The sequence below is a fragment of the Phyllopteryx taeniolatus genome, chromosome 15, assembly GCF_024500385.1.
Source record: "Phyllopteryx taeniolatus isolate TA_2022b chromosome 15, UOR_Ptae_1.2, whole genome shotgun sequence".
NCBI lineage: Eukaryota > Metazoa > Chordata > Actinopteri > Syngnathiformes > Syngnathidae > Phyllopteryx > Phyllopteryx taeniolatus.
Genome location: NC_084516.1, coordinates 5,547,289 through 5,569,409, shown reverse-complemented (window position 1 = coordinate 5,569,409; position 22,121 = coordinate 5,547,289). Strand labels below are relative to the sequence as shown.

Genomic DNA, 22,121 nt, shown 5'->3' with positions numbered 1-22,121 from the left:
AAAACGATAAAGTTTATCGGTTTGAACATTAAATAGCTTGTCTTTGTAGTGTATTCAATTAAATATAGGTCGAACATGATTTGCAAATCATTGTATTCTGTTTTTATTTGTTTAACACAACGTCCCAACTTCATTGGAATTGGGGTTGTATAGAGAGATTGATTTTAATCGGATACTGCTAAAAAGGTGCAGCACTCAAACAGTAGAGAGCCGTTTTTAGTAGGCTATTGCGCAAAAAAGTGAAGCCCCAATTTTTAGTACAGTATCAAACGGAAAATAAAGCACTGTAATTAGTCAAGAGACCATTTGTGGGATTTTGCCCCCCAAAACTAAGAACTGCTAATAGTAGAGACTGATTTTAGTACTGTAATTAGAAGAGAGACTAATAGCATATTTTACAAAAAGTAAAACCCCTCTTCTTAGTAGAATTTTATTGAAAATAATAATACACTGCAATTAGTACTGTAAATAGTAGAGACTTTTTAGTAGGATGTTGCACAAAAAGTTATGAACTAACTACGGGAACAAAGACATGTTGTATAATTGATGCAATTTTTCCTCCCACTAATTATTGACAAGCCACAAAAATAGAAAGAAACAGAACAACGATGTGGGTTTGAGACTTATTTTTTTTGGTTTCCAAAACGCGACGTGGCGTAGCGGGCGGCTAACTTTTGCCACGTTGACAGTGTAACGAGAGAAGAAGAATACAGTGCAGCCGTTATTTTGTCTTTCCGCTTGCTAAGACCCAACAGGGCTTAACGGCCTTCCTCCTCTGACACAAACCTATAATTAAACTTGCTGAAAGAAATGCATTTTGGGCAATAATAAGTGTGGTTTTGAATTCGCCAGCCCCGATGGAGGAGAACCTTATCTAAATGACCCTGAGGCCCGTGACACTCCGACTGACAGTGCCGTGCTATATAATGCTGTAAAACGCTCTGCTAACGCCCTCCTGCCCACCCAGCCCGTTGGCTAAGGTTGAAACCCTTCTGTTTCGGGGCGGGGGGATTATGTTACTGCACTTAAGCGTCGCGCTGATGTCAATGAAACTGAGAGCCACGTTGTTTGCATTGTAGCAACAACACGCCAACATGGAGAGGTGTGGGAACTGAAGATAGGCTTCAATCTTGCCGTTTTTGCAAAGAAATCAGGCAAAGGTTGTCAAGTCAAAGCAAAAAAAAATGGACGAACTACCCAAATAGTAAGCGGGGCCACTTGTATCTCAAGGCAACACTGTATTTTCATTTTTTTTTAGAAGGTGCTTTGTGGGATTAAGTGGAGCAGTTTTACGACAAAAGTGCTATGATAGAGAAAATGAGAGGATATGATCCACATTGCGGTACAACCGTAGGCTACGGTGTGATATTAACGCCACTCCTCCCTTCAGTGATAACATTTTCTCGCCGCAAAATGAACTTAAAAAAAAAAGAGGTTCATCTAAAGGGGAGAGCAGTGGGTTGGGCCCTCCCTCTATCTTATTGTAACCTGCAGCAGAATCCGAGCAGGGGTCCGGGGATATCATCCGGCCCCTTGTCCCCCTCTCTGCTGTTTTTGAGGCTCTGGTGTTGTCTGTGCCCCCCGACCACAGCCCGTCGCAGCGGGGGTCCTGCGGGAAGCTCTCCGGGGCTGCAATCTGGTGCCCAAAAGCGGCCGTAATGCAATTAAAAGCTGCTCTTTTGTTTTCTTCATCAAGCCGCAATTGAATTGATGTTTACCGTCCGAGGTGGCAAAAGTACTCACACGCTGTATTTAAGTAGAGTACTGATTCAACTAATTAAGAGTTTAAAAAAAAAAAAAAAAAAAAAAGTACGGGACCATACTCGTAAGGCGATGCAGTCGTACCTCAAATCATCTTTTCCCATTGAAATGAATGGAAATGCCATTAATCTGTTCCAGCCTTAAAAAACAACAGCAACAACAACAACAATTGTTGTGATTTGTATTTTAATGAGGAAGAATAGCACTCCATAATAGATACAGTAATGACATAAATAAGTAGAATTAAAAAGAATGAATCTATTTTTGTCACACATCAATTGAATGGCCATTATGCTGTTTTGTTTTTTTGGGTGTGCCCACCTTGGCTGGGGGGAGTATAAAACAGACAGTACTGTTCGTTGGGATGTCAAACTCCTCTATGTTCATTAGTACGACACTAATATTAAATTTTCTTCACAGAGAATAAAGATAGTACTGTTAATTGTCTGTCTACGTGTTACAGCACCGTTTGTGTTTACTGCAAATCTTAGAGAGTTATAGCACCGTGACGTAGATGCTATTTAGCATTAGCATTAAGCTACCGGACTGAAAGGCTAAGCTAGGTGGTTGTAATTCTCTTTGTTTTATATTTAGTTTTGAAAGTAAACTTCAACTGGGAGAATAGGTTAACCACTGTACATCGGAAAAACATTTTTAAACATTAAATCATGCCTGGGAGACAAATCGCTTCACGTTAACCCTAAACACAGCTGAGTTTGTGGTGTGAATTCTGTCCCTCTTCTGTTATTACAAATACACCAGTATATCATATATTTTACTGAGTAGCCAGGATAAAAAGTGTACTGTGCTCTGTTCCATTCGGTTTTATGGCCCTCATCACATTTCTCTGCCATCGTTGGTATGTGTTGGCTGTCGCTGTTGTTGTTATTAGTAGGAATGCCACAGTATGTAAATATGAAAACAGTCATTGACCGGCCTTATTTATTTTAGCATTAGTGGAGTTTGAAGTGCTTTCCGAGCGATGAATGTGTCCATGTGTTTGTGTGTGTCTTCGTGAGTGTGTGCATGCGTGTCGACTTTCATTTTTCCCCTGCTTGGTTTGCATATCGTTCCCCTCCAGCAGCTTCCTTTTAATGAGACAAGCAGGTCATTCTCCGAAAAGGATGCTTGCCATGCATCTGGCTGCACATGAGCAGACATACAGTACATTGTATTTAGCCCTTTTTTGGCAAGACACACACACACACACGTTTTGTATTCCAAACAGCAATAGCAGTAAAAATTACCCTTTCTATACGTCCTGTATGAATGGATTGATTTATACTGCATGGTTCAAGTGACAAAATACTATTTTTTTCCCCCATGATATGCATCATGGCAGTGGAAATAAAATTTAAAAAAAAGACACGGAATCAAATATCTTCGGATCAGAATCAGGCGTCTTCTAAATGTGGGTAAAAATCCGATACGTGTCGGATATCTGTCAGTGACGTGCGGTGAGGTTCGTGGTTGGTGAGGCACTGACATTTGAGTCGCACAAAAAAACTTTATGGGCCAAGCAGAGTGGGATATTTTGGAGAAATGGAATTAGCCGCCTGACATGAAAAAAATGGTGAACTGGTATTTTCTGACCTTCCTTTATTAATTCGATCCCATTTTGACTGCTAGTCCAGTTTTGAGAAAATTAAAGCATGAAAAGGGGGGGGGGGGGGGGGTGCAGTCGAAACAATCATGCCTGATTTGCATTTTTATGTGTTTGTTGAGCGTGTGAATCAAGACTAAAACAATAAGAATTGCTTTAAACCGAAGCAAATTTTATCGATCAGGCAATTGTCTGTCTGCCTCACCGCATAGTTTTACGCAATCAGCAAAACAAACTAGATCTCAAATTAAAAGTGTCTAAAAACATCATCTTGGATACGTGAAGAGAGACAGAAGCAGGCACTTGCCAATAACAAGCCTCCTCAACTTTTGGATTTGGGATCGGCTATATCCCGTCAATGCAAGGGTGGCGTCATCCAAATAGACTGCATCTGCACAAACAACACAAACACCCACTGTAAATTTAAAATACTGAGAAAGCATGAAAAATTAAATATGGCTTAAATATGCTACTTAAGAGTTGTCCAGAAAAATAATTACGGTGTAATTAAGCTACATTAGAGGTGTATAGAATGTTAAATATGGTCTAATCATACTACATTACGGGTAAAAATTAAATATTATATAAATATGTTACATCAGATGTATAGAACATCAAATATAGTGTAAATATATCCTACATTAGAGGTGTATAGACTATTACATATGGTATATGACCATTAAATATGGTCTAAATATGCTATTAAATATATATGAGCGATAGATTATTAAATATGAGGTAAGATTGCTATAGTAAAGGTGCATAGACCATTAAATATGCTCTAAATCGGCTTCATTAGAGTTGTACAGAACATTAAATGTTAAATAAGCTAAATAATTGGTGTCAGCGGCCAGTGGTGTTTAACCTAAATTTAACTCAATAGTGGGAAGGCCATCTAAACACTACATGTATTTGTATCATTTATGTATTATTGTTTACTTCTGGGTTGTCAGCGTCTGGTGTTGATGCTTATAAAGTTATTTAACCGCAATTTGGATACGTGTTCCCTGAACTGTACACTGAAAATGGACTGTCCCAAAAAATCGGATGTAGTCATTCAAACCGAAAAGAGCACTTGTAAATCCAGCCGCCCGGCGCAGCGGCGCAGCTGGGTGAGTGACACGTTAGCGTTGACCCGTGCTGAGTCATGGCAGCAGATTGCAGTTTGACACTCGGCGACCCCGCCCTCGTCAGCAGGAACCCCACAGGACGCTCGCTGGGAAATGTCTTTACTGCTTATTGGAATTTCTTTGATGAGCTCGGGTTTCGGGTTACGGGAGAACACGATCCCTCGGCGCCCGACGAGGTGAAGCCATCTTGTCAGATTCGCAGGAAAGGAGGTTTCAGATTCTTTTTTTTTGATAAAATAATTCATCTTGTACCCTGGAGGGGTTTTCCCGCGCGGGGAAAATAAGAGTGGAATGTAAAAAAACAAAACAAATAAAAGGGTCAAAGAGATTCCTGAGCCGTCATTACAGGGTGTTTACAGTAGCTTTTAGGAAGGTGCAGCTTCCCCCCTCGGGCGTTCATAAATCACTGTTGACTTGGACATCAGCGCCCGTCATGGCAAACACAAGCCAGGCTGTGTCATGTCACACACACCTGGACAAAGAACCACCGGTTTGACGCTCGCACACAAGAGATAAAAGGATTTAAATGTTGCTGTTTTTCCTCTCGTTCTCATCTATAACGAATTTGGACTTTTTGCTTGAGCCTGCCAAAGGATCCCCAAAGTAAGAGGGAAGTCAAACCTCTTGTAATTGTTACAATTAAAATATCCCGAATTTAGCGAATTTCACATTTTTTTTTCTATGGCGCCTATCGCTAGTTATGCAGTGTAAAACATATTTTTCATGGTTTTGTGTTCTTTGTGAAAAGCCCTAAGCCCTGTCCAAAAAGGAATATGGGCTCTTTGTTTGTGACTGGCGTAAATCTGCACGAAGGCGGGTGGTTAATTTCGCAGACGAGCACAAGCAGACGTATTTAAAAAATTGAGGTGAACGCAGCCGATTTCAATCACGTCCAACCCTCTCATTCCCTTTAAATGCGGCGCAATGACAATCTGGCATGGAGACGTCTGTTCGGAAGAGGGTGATGTGTATTCCCAGTGATACGTGCGAGAGTGGAGCTTGTCACTGCTCTTGGCTAGTGTGGTGGAAGACAATGTGTTACCTTATTAAATATAGAATTCGCTGGTGATAACCGCTGTTCACATAATTATTAATGGAATACATCGGTCATCCACCAGACATCCACCGACCTTGCGTTGCTGTCTATCTGTTCCCCCGATCAAATTCACGAAAATCGTGTTAGGCCAGCTGAGCCAGGACGTGGTCTCAGTTTAGACCGACATTTGCCACCAAATTGTCACTCTACCGGGCGCATGTCAAAGGACACACCCTTGCTACGCCGGAGCGCCCTGCTTGTCGAGCCTTGCGCATGCACCAAAATCAGGATACGCCAGCATTTGCGCCCCGCCATAGATGCGTCGTATATGAAAATAGAGCCCTTAGAGTTGAGGAAGTATGGTGAAGTTAGATATGTATAATAAAAAAAGATAATAATAATGTCATGCACTCTACTTTGGAGTCAGCCAGTCCTACCTCCAACGTCTCCAGTTGGTTGCCTCTGAATCGATCGCAACTGGACTATTCTGATTGTCTTAGAAGATGTTTCGCCTCTCCCCCGAGCAGGCTTCATCAGTTCACAAACATTACTTACTTACGTAACATTACCACCGCCTCTTCCACTGGCATCTGTAAAGCTGAAGTTTAAAGTGGAGTTTAATAACTGCATTTAGTATACAACACGGACAATTTTGGCGGAGTATACAGTATTTTTGTCATTATAAAAATGTAATGACCACAAAAAAAACTCCCTTCAATAAATGCCTTACTACGAATAATTGCCTTGGATCTCTGCAGCTAAGTTAATAGACGACCCAAGCTACTGTATGAGGTAATATGGGGGAACAAAAACAAAATAGCTACTGGTGAAAATGAAAGTAATGGGCATTTTTGCATATTAAAATATTCAAGTGCAGTGGCTATATTAAAAAAAACAACAGAAGTCACAATTTACCGGAATTGTTAGACAGCTTTATCGAGCTTAACATGGAGAGAGAAAAAAATCAATGCATGAAAGATAAACTTTAAGTAGGAAATCTGCTGCTTCCTAACGACACCCAAACAATGCTTTGGCGGCCATCTGGCTCGTTGTCGCTCCCGCGTTGCCAAGATGCCAGTTGTTGGACGTCTTCACCCAAAAGCACCTTTAATGCCGCAAACCGCATTCAAATCTCGATACCGTACAGTAAACGCAACACAAATAAAAAGGGCCGCGACGCACACATTCATTAATTATTTAACCGATCAGGGCTTGGGCTACTCTCCTTTAGAATCTTAATTATTAAAAGATATTTGGGCCAAAAAATGCTAAACTAACAATATCATATAACGTTGGTACATGATACTATGTGAATAAATACTGTAGTAGATGTGAATATCACAGAAAGGCGGCAACAATAGGCAGCAGCATTGTATGTGGAAACTGCACGTGAGTCATAAATACTACATAAGCGAACTAGTATTGCATTACATAAGATATCATGAGGATGTGTGGTATATTTTAGTATTGTATAAATGAATGTGTACAAAAGGCAGCAATAACAGGCAGCAGCATTGGATGTGGTAACACTCCACGAGTAATAAACATCATATAAACAATAACGTATCATGAGGATACATGGTTTATTGTATATACTATATAAGATGCGAATGTGAACCAAATGCAGCAATAACAGGCAGCAGCATTGTATGTGGTAAATGTAAATGAGTAATAAACACTAATAGAACTACAAAAATAACATCTCATAAGGCTATGTGGTCTATTATAAATACAAATACTTCCTATGAAGATGTGAATGTAAACAACAGGCAGCAAGAATAGTCAGCAGCATTGTCTGAAAAGGGCGTGCCAACTGTGTTTTTTCTTCTATACTCACTAGCAGTAGGTGTCCCAAAACGTGTGTCCACGTATTTAAGCGCCACCATTTTCACCTATTATCATATCACAGCCGCAATAAAGTCGTAACGTATACCCCGCGGCGGCCGCCACAACGCGACAGACGTCTCTTCATTGATCTCTTTCCTTGCTGCTTTTTAAAGCATCAATACGTTTGAGAGCACCATTTTAAGGCTGGGAGGAGCATACGTCTTCCCAGGCTGTCTCCCTGAGTGCTATACGCGCTCATAACAAGCGTAGCCCCAAACGGCTCCGAGACGCGGCGCGGCCGTATAAAAAGTTCATAAAAGTTAACAAACTGCAACTTAGTGAATCTGTGAAAGGAGGCCATTCTTCTTTGGTGAAGAATTCTGGCCAGCTAGAAGAAAGCACATTCCGGGCCCCGCACAAAGAAAAGCATCGTTGGTAAACACGCAGGTATTTTTTGAATGAAAAAAAGCACATGATAGTCATGAACAACAAGGCTTTTGTGCTCCGGGCGACATAAAACACGTCACAAGGATACTTTGTGTAATTAATTTGGATTTGAAACTCTGCGTACACTTGACTTGAACGACCCAAACGCGTACGTAATTTATGATCATGCTAATCCAAAATGAGGCCTCAACATTAGGTACATAATCTAATGATATCCAACACAAGAGCTGTATTACATACGCTGAAAAATATGAGACCAATATTTAGTTTGGACCAATTCTCAAATGTTACAGCTAAATTGAGGTTTTTATTTCCCCAGACTTTATTCATGATTTTAAACTTTGATTTGATCCCAATCACTATGACATACTTTTGCTGCTAACACAAAGTACCACACAAAAGAACATTTGACTTTTAAACAGTTTCATTTTTATAATTTTGGACTTTTTTTTTTTTTAATAGAACATTCACTTATCTGGGTTGTCATAAGAAATGATGTTGTCTAAATTGTGCACATTTGTCATTAGGTCAGCATGCTATGGTATGGTGGGTTTCCACATGCTGTACACTACAGGTGTCAAACTAGTGGCCCGGGGGCCAAATCCGGGCCGCCACATCATTTTATGTGGCCCGCGAAAGAAAATCTTTCTTGCCAAAATATCAAAAATTGTTAATTATCTTCGATTGTAATAATGTTCCGCGACCCTTGTGAGGATAAAGCGGTACAGAAAATGGATGGATGGATGTGATAATGTTGAGATATTGCCAGCATTTTCTTTTGTTAACAATTTCCTTTTGAAAAGAAAACAAAAGCGCAGCAGATTCCCTCCCGAAGTCAAAGTTGCACCTCTCTCCCCGTCTCTGCCCTTGACACACTTACAGCAAGGTGGCCCCACTGACCCCTCGTCAGCTGGTGCCGCACGCATCCCAGAAGAGGCGGCAAGCACCCGCGCAACATCTATCTCCCGCTCCCCCGTGCCTCTCCGTGGCCCCGTTAAAAAGCTTTCCGCCGTCCCTCAGACAATTCCCTCGCACAGTGATTAATGCCTGTTTACTTCGGGGAAGCCAAACCGGCTCCCGCTACGGGAGGTGGAGGGAGTGTAGGAAAGCGATACGGACGACGACGACAGATCCTCACGTGTATGGACATATTGACCATGTTGTGATGATGCGATAAAAAGATCTTTCATAAATGAAACAAAGCGTGAAAGATGTTATTACAGGCTAAATCATGAGAGAGTACCGTAATCCCCCGTTATTCGCAAGGGATAGGAACCGAGCATTGAATTGTAAAAAAATTTAACAAGACTAATTGACATTACTCAGTTTGAACATTAACGCTGCGCTTATACAAAAACTGTACTTCTACCATGATTCAATTAAAACGTATTACACACACAAAATGTAATAAAGGTTGTATCAAAATAAATTACACTTAAAAATAAGACTCTCCGTAACTTCCACTAAATTTAACCCAGGCTAAATTTAACTTGTCTCTCAGTCGAGATGTATCATTTTGACATACTTCCTTAATACCAATTCCTATTCAGACAGGTTTTGGCGGCACTTTGTGAAGAGTACAAAAAAAACGCGAAAAGGTGAACTTGTGAATAGTGAACCGCTAATAAGCGGGGCAATACTGTATAGGTAATACCAACATTTGTTGACATTGTAACCCTCTCCTCATTGATCTTTATCTGATTTTTGGATATTGGACATGAGGATCAGGAAAGCCATGAAATACTAGTGCTCATAGCGGTGTAGCGCCTATTGATAAATCAACGGTGCTGTCCATGGTGCTGATTCTGGTGCAGATTAATGTATACATTCTGTACGCTATTGCTAGATAATGTGAGTGCATGAACATCTATTTGATGAAGTGGAGGAAATTAAATATACAGAATAAATAAAAAGAAAATGCGACATTACATGTGAGCCACGTGACCATCACACAAACCCGGGCGCCATATTTAGCTACAAAACCAGTATAATGTGCAGGATATATTGTGTGTGTATTGTTGCAATTGTTTTTATTTTATTGTTTATCCTGCACGGCCAATCCAAAATGTGGTGAATGTAAAATAAGATACATTAAAACAAATCATAAAAAATATATATTAATTATATATATACATTAAAAATACAAATAAAAAGTAAAAAAAAAAAATATTAATATGAAATAAAACAAAATGTGAATTATAATTAAATAAAAAAATAAAGCAGCTCAATTAAAAAATATTTTCAAGAAAATAAAATGACCTAAATTGTCAGACAGTTTAACTGTTTAATTAGACAGAGGTTCATGTAATAATAATAAGATAAATTAAAAATAATAAAAGACATACTAATTAAATAAAAAATATAAGTAAAAAAAGTAAAAATAATAACATTAAATTAAATTAAAATAAAAGTCCAAATGCAATAATATAAAATGTTAAATAAAATAAAACAGTCCAATTAAAACACATACAACAAAACAACAAATGTAAAATAAAATAAAATAAACAAATAATACATTAATTACAAAATAAAACTTTACACTTGAATACAAAATAAAATTAAACCAAGAATTTAATTATAAGAAATGAAGAAAATAAACATTTAAAATACTAAACCTCAACCTAAAAAAGAAACAAATGGTCAAAAGAAAAATAACCAAAATTGAAAATGAAAAAATACAAATTACAAATAATATTTTGCCATTAATAATAAAACAACTAAAAACATGTTTCAAGAAACCTAATGACATGTTACTCTTATCTTCTTCTTCTTCTTCTTCTTAAATGTGCAAATTCTTGTCCGAATAGACACAATAAGGAATTCTCAATGCTATAGCCTTGTGTTGTGCCCTTCATGAAATTACTAATAGAATACTTTTGAAGATTTGAATGCGTCTCGCGTGTGAATGTTTCATGTTTTTTGGCAGTGTTAAGGCATCAGCTCGGGGGTTTTAACCAGTGCGCCCGGGGATTGTGATTGCGCCGTTTCATTGCGGCTTGACACGTGGCATTAGCCCCTTTTACGCAACGATTGCACGACCTAAAAGTTCATCACCGTGCCTCCTTCATAAACACAGAACTGCTGCAACATTGAACATATTAAGCTGCATGTGCAAAGATAGAGATGACAAACATTTGATATGATGTTTCTAAAGATGAAATATAAAGGCTTTTTTTTTTTTGCCGTGTCACATGGGATACTTTTTAGATGAACTGGCAGTACTCGCTCGACGCATGCACTCTGTGGCTTGTGTGTGACCTGTTTCTGTTTGGCGCTGTCATTTGATGTTGCTGTAATCAAAAAAAAAAAAGAAGAGAGGGGATTAATGAAGCGCTACAACTAATACTACACAACACAGGCTTACGTTGACTACTTACAGTCGTAAATCTTTAGCCTATAGTGCTGCGCCTGATACCTGCTCGGAGTTTTCTCCAGGAGGGCGCCATTTTTTTGCTTTGACGCAAACTTGAGATACAAGCACTATATGGTGGCGGTGAACTCAATTCAAGTCACTTCAAAATAAGAAGAATGGAAAATGTTCTTCAAAAAAAAAAAATGTCACTCCCTGTTGAAGGTTACTCTCAGTTTGACAGTAAATGATTGCCTTCGGTTGAAATGATGACACATTCTTTTTGTAATGATTATTTAATAACGAATCAATAAACACTAGTTTTAGGGGCGAAAACGGCAAAATGAATGCCTCATATATTACACAACTATTGCTCATGCAAATGCTCGGTGGGCCTGATTAAATAATGGAGCCTTCGACATGCAAAAATATTCCGAATACAACTGTGACCCACAAAAAAAAAAAAAAAGAATATATATATATATATATATATATATATATTTAAAGGCAGGAAACCAACAAGACAACAAGACTATAAATCCACTGTACTCCAATGGGATACATATGTCAGAATTATATTGCACAATTTCATCAGTGGTAAAATAAATAAATAAATAAATACAATTACACAAAAGAAGAATACGTGTTGTAAAACTGTCTTTGGCTGTGTGTGTATGTGTGTGTGTGTGTTTTACAGGAAGTCTCTGCCTTGATGGACAGGCAAATCGATATTTTGACTTTGGCCGCTGTGTTTTTATTTATTTTTTTCTCCCCCCTTTCTCCTTCCTCTCTCGTCCTGCAGGCGTAGCGGCGGTAATGGAAGAGGACTGTAAATAAGTGGAAGGTTCTTGACAAATGAATCCATTAACATTTGCCTGTGTCGCCTGGCGAGCAAATTTGCTGTTTTATGGAGCAGTGTGTGGGGGCGGGGGGGGGACGAAGAAAAAAAGAACCAGTAAATCTGAGGGTGCTGTTAAGGGCGAGGCGCTGAGAGCACGCCGGGGAACACATCTCCCATGATGCAGCACTTTAGCTCCCTCTCAAATGGCATCTTTATCTGCCTAAATTAAGTTTTGATTCCTTGCCACATACGGCGCCGCAAATCACTTTTAATACTGATATCAGAAGCGGCAGTAAAGCGTGCCCGTAGCTGACGGCGAGCAGCTTGACTGCGAGGCGCCTACGTGGGCATCCTTTGTGCAGGTGGACTGACTTTATCCGTTCGCCTGTAAACCAGAGGTGGGAGTAAATCATGTATTGTCGGTGTCGGGCTGAATCTTCACATCTCCAAATTTGACCAAACACTGTATGTCCAGCAAGCTCCAACATCAACACAACACCGCCCCAAAATCGTGTTCAATCACTCATTTTAGCCACGAAAGTCCCGAGTGCTAAAATTGGCGACTTACAGTAAGTCTGACTCGACTTCGACTCATGTGACTCGAGTCTCCCACCTCCGCTGTAAACTTGGGGACCGAGAAAGACGGATATCCCTAAAGGTGACTTCATTTATAGCTGTGATTCATTTCCTGTTGCGTTTTCACTCTCCGCTGCTTATCTTTCAAATTAGAATTGCGTCGAAGTGTTTGTGTGTGTGTGCGTAAGAGTTCCATCACACAAACCGCATTACGTCGCCCGTGCATTAGCATCTTCCATTTTGTTTGTTTGTTTATGGGCCAGTCCGACTGTCTGTCTCCTTGTCTAATGGAGCAATTGCCTGACGGCGAAGAGATGGCCGTCCGCTGAGTGGCCAGATGCATTATGGGATGTCTGGTGTGCTGTTTAAAACCAGTGTTAAGTCATAGCAGAGATTTTCACCCGCACATGTGGACGTTTCATATTTACCTCAATCATTATTTCACGGGGCGGCACGGTGGAAGAGAATTACTACGTCTGCTTCACAACTCCGAGATGTGCCTCTCGTCCGCGTAGCTCCTCTCACAAGCACAATGAATACATGTTTAAGGTTATCGCCGGAAACTCTGCCTTCCTCCCTTCGATGCATATTAGGTTCATTAAAGACTCTAAATTGTCCATAGATGCGAATGTAAGTGCGAATGTTTGTTTGCATTTCTGGGCCACACCCTGGGGGAAACGGCTGTTTCAACACCCACACTTTTCCCACTGAAAGCTTTAAACACCCACACTTTTCATGGTGAACGGTTTAGACACCCACTATTGAAACTTTTCAAAATCGATTCTCCTATAAGTTATTGATTGAGTAATCGAATAATAATCACCTACTCACTATTACTTAAAAAAAAAAAAGCTGTATATATATATATATATAATATATATATACTAACATGCATTTTACTCACATTTATGAGGGATGGACTTCAATGTTGTTACTGGTAGGAATTTGGTGTACAGAATTTGAAGCAGCCAAATGCTAAAGGATTAGCAATCGCGATTAGCATGAGCGTGCTTGTGATTACATTCAGGTCACTCATAATTATCATGTTATATGTGCTTTACACATCTAACAGTGTCTTAAAAATCACTTAAAAACGCTTCTTTGTCGTTTATCATTGGCCCAACAATGCGTCCGTCAGCAATAAATGTCCGTGTGAAACATGGGTTCCGGTGACGCAAACATGATTCCGAAGGGAACTTCCTTTTCTTTTTTTTTTTTGGGTCCCGGCGGAGCTTTGTGGCAGAAGTTTTGTGTCGACCTACTTTTGAAGTCGACTTAGCCAAGTTATTCCATTTCCCCCTCCCAGCCCTCATTTCAATACCCATGCTTTTCATTGCACCCACAGGGGATGTGGGTGTCTCAACAACCACACTTTTCTTAGTGAAAGGTTTAATAAATACCCACACTTTTCGTCACACCTCTCGGGGAATCTGGATGTTTCAACACCCACGCTTTTCACGGTGAACGGTTTCAACACCCACATTTTTCGTAGCACCTGCATGGGATGTGGGTGGTTCAGTAGCAACACTTACCCCTGTAACAGAACCCACAAATTTTGTTGCATTCGCAGGAGATTTCACGTGTTTCAACACCCACGGTTTTCATTGTACGCGCTGGGTATGTGGGCATTGGAACTCCGACACTTTCCAGTTGTGAAAAAGTTCAACACCCACAGTTTTCCCACTGTTATCGCACAATGAGCAACCAGATGTATGCGATATCTAAAACATCTTGTTAGGGGACAAACATTTACACTTTAAGCACAGTTTGCTTCACCTCTGATTCACTGCCATCTAATGGCTCTTTATTGTGAGAGTGCACACTGCTGGTTGCAGAAACTATTGTACAAACCTAATTCGACACTTCACAATCTTCACTTTTGTTAACATTTGTTCCTTGCTGCTCATGATCATTCTACAGTGATATAAACCCCCTAAGAGCCCGTAGCCGCGGCACAGTCTAGTGTTTATTGGCCCCGCGCAGGACGTTGGGATTGCACCGTGAAATTTTTAAACGCATCTCTCGCCGCCGTTTCATAACGTGCCGCTAAGAGGTCGTGGTCATTTTACACATTTCCGCAAGGTCGGAACGGTGGAATCCGATAATGTAAAGTGCTCTGAGTAAGGCTGGTAAATGCAGTCGGAATTACATCTAATAGTTTTAGTGATTTTTTTTTTTCTTTCTGCTGTCTGGAGTAAAGTGGTGGATATTCTAATATTTTAAGCTAAATGGCTCCATTAGGAGAAAGGAAACGAGTTAGCCCTGAAGACCTTGAACTATTGTGATGATGCATCACAGCTCTCTTCATTAGGGACACCTGGCGAAAGCATACCACACATATTCCGCAAAGGCTGATTCAAGGCAAATAGATTTGTTGTTAGTGGAAGTCGTTTCGCATTTAATTTAAAGTCAAACGTCTTCAACAAACAAGAAAAGTGCAGTTCCCTTGATTCAACCTTTGCAGATTACCATGACCTGGATGACTGTTAACAGCCAGCCAACTCTACACTCTCATGAGCTGACACCCACGTCACTCACCAGGCCAGGGCCCGCCTTTTAAAGCCACGCACATCCAAAGTCACAGTGTAGAACGTGGCGATGGCGACTCCAAGTCAACACAAATAATACCTGCACCTCACATGCATGCCTTAGAAATAAATTGCTATCATAAATATTGAACATTTCCAATTGTTGGCCAGACGATTCTCCAAGCAGATCGGAAAGGAAAAGTTACTGTTAATGCACCCCACAAATTCGGCCCGATTGTGAGCTTAACATCCATTTTTGATGGCAAGGGTGAATTCCAGATAGATTGCCTTTATTGGATATTGGATTCATCGCACTGTCTCCTTTAAAGCCTTTCTCTGTTTATTCTACGATGTGCTTTTAAAAAGTCATCTTACTTCCTTTTCTGAGGCTCTTTGTGATTGAAGCGCGCGCGCACACACACACACACACACACACACACATAAACAGCGTCTCCATGAGTCATAAAGCATGCAAATAAACTTCAGGGGCTCTGTTGCTCTTGCACTTAAATGGGAAAGACATTTTGCCTGAAGTGACTGATCTTTTCCGCCGAGCTCGGACCCCCCAAATTCTTCCCCAGCCCCTCCCCCATCCTCTCCAGGTCCAGGTCGTCATGCATTATAGTGTCGGGTTTCCTTTGAGAGTAAAACATCCATCAAGCGGCGCTCCCGAAGACATTGCTCTTGACAGACGTGGACTTGTAACGGTGGGTAGCTGTGGGAAAGGGCTGGAGGTGTTACCAACCCGGGTGGCATTCACACTTCTCACCATTTGTGTCATATTGCGCATTTTAACGCCTACTGTAGACGCCATATTGCTTCAGGGCTCCCACGGTTGAGCGGGAGGTGTTTGGTGTGTTGTTTTCTTCTCAGTATCGACAACGAGGCTTCGCATATATCGTTTGTTGACACCCTTTTGTAATTATCTATTTCAAAATTGTATGAGATTAATTTCCCATTGTTTTGAATAGCAATTGAGACAATATAAAGTAAGGTTTAGAGCAAAGCAGTTTTTTTAAGCTCCCAATCAACATCTTGTGCATTCAAGACTTTAAAAAATGTTTCAACACCCATGCAGGGATGTGGGTGTTTCACCATTCACACTTTACTTGGTGAAAGGCTTCAATACCCAGACTTTTTGTCACACCGGCAGTGGTTCAACATCCACACTTGTGCCTAATTCAATACTTACACTTTCCTTCGTGAAAGCTTTTACGACCCACACTTTTTGTCGCACATGAGGGCGATGTGGGTGTTTCAACACCCACAATATTTCTGCTGTTACTGGACAACAAGCGACGAGCGGTATGCTGCAACAGTAATATCGCCCACGCTATGAAAAAACGCGAGTAAAGAAAAATATTTCTTACTGCCTCTATTCATAGTTAAACAGTAAATATAAAACGAACTACGATCGGAAATAACTTTATCATTCCAAACTCATCTTACAACATTACATTATAATACATTGCTTACAGATGACTTGATTTTGAAAAAATGTTTTGCCTTCCCAAACGTAAAAATACCAAAATTGTAAAGCAATAACCAGACTTGCATCATCTGCTAGCTTAAAATTTTTAATAGCCACTCAGCAGAGCAAAAACATACGCATACGAGGAAGACTGTCTGTAACAACCCGCGCTAAATTTAGCTCCTCACCGACACTGTTTCCTTGACACCAATTACCAATTTCCTATTAGCCAGGGCTTTGGCAACAGCTTGTGACATCCCATGGATAATGTTCATTCTCTCACGCAGCAAAGGTCAAAGTTTATTTCAACACACCGCCATCTGCTGGATGTGGCGTGACACTGCTTGCCAACAATGGCAAAACGTGTTCAAGGTAGCAGGCAACAAATAAATGGCAGTTGAGTCTCAGTGCACATTATTTAACCTTGAATGGGATGGGCTACAAGCAACACCAGCTGAAGGCTTTGCTTATTTCTTTCCTCTCCAGTCAGCAAAAAAAAAAGACGAGGTTATATGAGCATCGTGGATCGGAAAAATAAAGCCCAATTGGAGAATTCCCGATCTGTGACACACCGTCGGCAGGGTTAAGTGGATATAAGCGGCCGGAGATAGTGTTTCACATGCGCATCGCTTCGGGATTGCTTAAGGATGACGGCGACCTCGCCTTCGTCCCTCGGCTTTTCATATCGAGCACATATGAGATGATATGGAATGTGATGATAGCGATGAATTCATGCTGGGCTGACCTATTTCCGCACTCTTTACGCCACCTTACACACAAAGCGTGCTACCTTATGCCGCCTTTGAATGCAAGTGTCCAAAACTGAAATGATCCCCGCTCATCCCAGCAGGCCAGACAGGAGTAATTTCCTGCATCCTCCTTACATGAAAGCCAGAAGCTGAAAGCGATGACAGCTGCCCACTGACATCCCCAGCAAATGGTGATGGAGGGCTGCGAGAATTAGATTTCATATTTTAAAAGTCATCACATTTCATTTGGCGAAAGATAGTGTCAAGCTCATATTTCGCATTAATCACCAGGAGGCGGGCATTGCTTCCACATCCGTCATACATAGAAACCCAGCCTTTAATTTGAATCACATAAGCAAATTTCCTCCATGCAATGAGATTTACACTAATGGGACACTTCATTAGGTACACCTGAACACGCAAATGAGATGCAATACATTACAGTAAGTGCTGTGTAGACCAGTTTCCCAACCTTTATTGAGCCAATGCGCATATATTACATTAGAACAATCTCACGGCAAACTAATCCACTGGCTTAATGCTAATGCTAACACATAATGCTAGAAACCTTTACAAACCAACTGATATTTGAACACAAACGCTGCAGCAACACATTTACAGTAGACATTCAATATAACAGTAGCCTACTCACAGCCACATATTCTTTTTCCTCTGCAAGGGGCTGAGATGAGCTGAGAGGAGCTGAGACGTCTATATTGTACAGACGTTCATTTACATTATATCCATCAGTCTGTCTTATACAGCAACACAATGGCCATACAATTGATGCAAAGTGACCAAAAAATGGTTTCAATCTTTTAAATTCTATTTATTTATATAATTACTCTACATTTTTATAAAGTACAATATTCTATTTTTCCTCACGAGGGATTTGATTTACAAATGAAATTTGTATCTCCTGGCTCTGCAAAAAAAAAAAAATAAAAAAAATAACTAACCTGACTGCAGTGTACCTAACTTTGCTGTGTGACTGTCTTGTTGTATTTATGATGTAAGTAAGTCCATAACGGGCAGCACAAATGCCCGTTGAATTGAAGAATGAAATCATGATGCCCAAACTGTTGAATCCTTTACACTCTAATTATGTTACTAGTGTATATTTTTTATGAAGTAGAAAACAGTAGAGTTGTAGTTTTAATATTTAAAAAAAAAATATTTTAATAGGGAAAGATGAGTTGCAATATTATTGTTTTGAGTTACGAGCACGACACGGCGCAAATTAAACTCATAAGTCAAGGCAGCACTGTAGCGTATTAATTGAATACTACAATGTGAAAAAGTTTTTTTTGTTTATTTTTCACCCCGATGGCAATTCCAACGGGCATCAATTATCCGCGGCTTTTCGTTATTCGCGGTCCGTCTCCAGCGATTAACCGGGGGACGACTGTATGTTTTTTTCCTCCACTTTGCGGCTTTCCCTCCGTTCCTTCTCGCCGGCGTCATCCAGGCCAGGTTTTGTCGCCGCGCCGCCACTTTGCAGGAGCTTGTGGATTGGCTGGAGGAGCAAAGGTAGCCTGCAGAGACCTCTCCTCTCCTCTCCTCTCCGTTTCAGTCCACGCAGTCAGTGGAAGGAGAGCACACGGTCACAAGTCATACGGAGCTCACTCCCACTCGCAACGTGGAATTTTGGGGGAAAGCGGCGAGCCACCGGCGTGGGGCGGGGGACTTAAACCGGAGCATGCGTCCGGGCACCGGGGCTTCGATCCACAAGTGAGCCGCTCACGTGTGCAGCACACGGACACAAGATTCAATCTGGTGGAGCGCCACAAAAGTGTTTTGGGATTAATTAACGCCGCTACTTTTATTGAAGGGCTGTTTGTTTTATTTTTTTGATTCATCATCTGCTATTTAAAAACCAAAAAAAAACAAAAACAAAAACAACAACAAGAAAAAAACGAGCAACCAGCCCCCTCCGGGGAGCGCAGTTTTGGCTCCTCCGTCATGGGCCGCGACGCTGATAGAGACGCCCGGAGACAGGCGAGGAGGTGCCCGCCGGAGATGCTCACCCTGCCGGCGCTGCTGCCGCTTCTGCTCCTGGCCATGATCCGCGCCAGCCTGGCTCAAGGTAAAGTCCGCATGAGCTCTTTTTTTTGGGGGGGGGGGGGGGAGAAAAGTTGGGCTAAAAACTCCTCCTGGGAGCCGTGAATTTAATAATAAAAGCTCAGGTTAAGCTCTCAGATAATTATGAATATGGGATCAAAGTGTGGCTTTTTGGGGGCTTGATTTCGATGGCGTCATACTGAGATAACGTCGTGCGCTCATTTAGTGCTTCAATGTTGACTTGGTATTTGCTTTATTTGAAAATGCATGCTGCGAAAAGTGCAGGGAGGGTAATGATGCTATGTACTTGCAGCAACTACTGTGACAAAACAAAACAAAAAACCCCAAACAACTATAATTCTTAACAGTCACAGCAAAAACAAGATTTTTCAAAAGTGATACAATAAATGGACAAAGTGTACAAAGCACCACAAGACAATCACTGTATTTACTGTAGACCATAAAAACATGAATCGTTCTTGCCTATGCAGTGCTGCCAAATGGGTTCCATTTGAATATTGTTCGCATGTTATACAAAAGAATTACTTATAACCATGCATCATTAAAATGTGTCAATCTTAATCACTGACTCAAAGAAGAAAAAAAGCCACCATAATGAGGGCCTTTATGGTCCAAAAAGCTATTTATGTGACCTCAACTCAATTGGATTTGTATGTCGATGTCAACTCGAGGGGAAACGGAGGGAAAACATTCCTCATTCTCAGCAAAACAAAGGTGGCGTTTCTATTGTCAGAACATTTCCAGGCCACTCTTTGGTCTTTTTTTTTTCTTCTTCTTTTTCCACCTCCCCTCTCACATAACTGCCTGCATTGAGATAACGTCACAAGCCACGCGGAGCCATTTACCTTCCGAGAAGAACTCAACGGGAAGTGAAAAAGGATTGGATTTTGGTTAGCTAGCTTAATAGCTAGGTGCTAATGTAAAAAAAAAAAAAAGAAAAATTCAATATTGATTTTTTTTTCTTCCTAAATGAACTCAAAATCTAGTACACCAGTAAACATAGTTACAGTATTTCTCATAAAATGACTTCGCCGCTCCTCACCGCTTTGTGAATTAACATTACAGTGGAAATTCGCCTTGCTAGTTATCTGCTTCGCTAGCTATTCTATAGTATTCGCCATTTGTAGACACGCAAACTCGTGTCGTTGGTTGCATACGTTCGTTTCAAGACGTATATTAGTGTATTAATATTACCTTGCATTTGCCGAACAGTGATTGGTGGCGCTCTCGTAGTTCTGCTCTTTGCTATTAGCTAGCACTTTTTTTTTGTTTTTTTGTATATGCATAAGTCGTCAGGCTCACTGACTTGCTCGCAGCAACAACGGGAAAGGGAGGAGTTGTGTCACTTTGCCTTCACTGATGACTCCCAAAAACCAGCTCATACCACTGATGGAAATTTGTAGCTGTTTTGACAGTGACTTTTTAAAACCTCATTATATCTTCCAACCTATAACCAGTCCGTGCTTACTTACGTGGTGGCAGTGTGGGCTTATTTGTGTTTGGCCGTGTGTCACCCACACAGTTCTGCCGCACTAACTGACCAGTGTAATTCGGTGACTTGGTGCTGCCTCCACGAGTGTAGGCAGTGATTGATTGACTACTTCCGGCAAGTTTCCTTCCCCAAACTTTTTTTTTTTTTTTTTTGAGGTATCACAGAAGTTGAAGCTTTGAAAAAGGCGACGCACGCTTGCATTTGGCAACCAGCAGCCTTATCTGGGCGCTCCAGACCTTCATCTCGCTCCTGCATTGTTAATGAGCGAAAAGAGGGAAAGCAGGAGTGGATAATGGGTCTGGTTTCTTTTAACGGGCACGTTGCAATGACATAATACCCACACCAGAGCCCCAGAGATCCCCCTTCCCCACCCTGTGTCATTGACTTGATGGGAATAAGGCCCTTCTTCTGGCCATTAAGAGGTCGATACGGCAGAACATTGTCTTAGAACAGTATAATTAACAGGCTAATTTAGGTGCACTGATGAGCTTGACTCGTTTTTCAAATCGCTGGAGATTCCCATCTTTAGTGTAAAAGGACTGCACAATCAAAGGGATTCACTGGAACACCTCTGTTGCTTAAGCGGAGTACACGCATACCGATAATCGGGTCAAATTTGAGCATTGTCCCCTCCCTTCGGTTCAAAGTCACCAAAGGCAAGATTTTTTTTGGGATGTACATGACTGTTTATCCTGTGGTGTGGGGCGTGTTAAGAGTGATTTATTTTATTTGTATTTATTTATTGAATTATTGATTTTTTTTCCTTCAATATTTACAATTTCTTATGTGTGTGGTTAAGCCTCAGATTTGGAGGAGAGATTTTTTCCAAACTTAAACGTTAAACCTGTTTAATATTTACGATTGCAAATCCTTATGCGTGCGGTCAACGCTGATTGGAGCGAGCCACAGCCTTCTTGATCGTGATGTGAAACGTAACGAGAGCCAGGGAAGCGACTTGAAGCTACCAGATAAGCTAACAGTCAGCCTGGCTTATCATCTTTCTTCTTCTTCTGCTATTTTTTTCTTCTTTGTATTTTCTGGCAGTCTGGATTGTTGGTTGGAATGGTTGTGTGTGGTGAAGATGCTGCAGCTATTGAGTATTTTTAGAATCGATTTTTCTACTGATTATCCCATTGAGTGATTGGTGAAAATTACACTTTGCGGTATTTCCACATTGTGTGGGGTCTCTCACATTTAAAAAATCGGTATGTCCGTATACCGCTTTATTA

The 22,121-nt window shown here is 40.8% G+C and overlaps 1 protein-coding gene across 4 annotated transcripts in view; it reads left to right on the top strand.

The window, feature by feature from the left end:
* Window positions 1-22,121, top strand: part of unc5cb (unc-5 netrin receptor Cb) — a 173,380-nt gene that overhangs the window by 11,749 nt on the left and 139,510 nt on the right. Inside the window, exon 1 of one of the 4 annotated variants that reach the window (XM_061799609.1) lies at window positions 18,866-19,404. The exons of 2 other annotated variants lie outside the window; for them this stretch is intronic. In XM_061799609.1, the coding sequence (XP_061655593.1) occupies window positions 19,281-19,404 (124 nt within the window). In that variant the 5' untranslated portion in view covers window positions 18,866-19,280. Of the gene's footprint in view, window positions 1-18,865; window positions 19,405-22,121 lie in introns of those variants that run through there. One more of the 4 variants, XM_061799612.1, reaches the window with a different exon arrangement.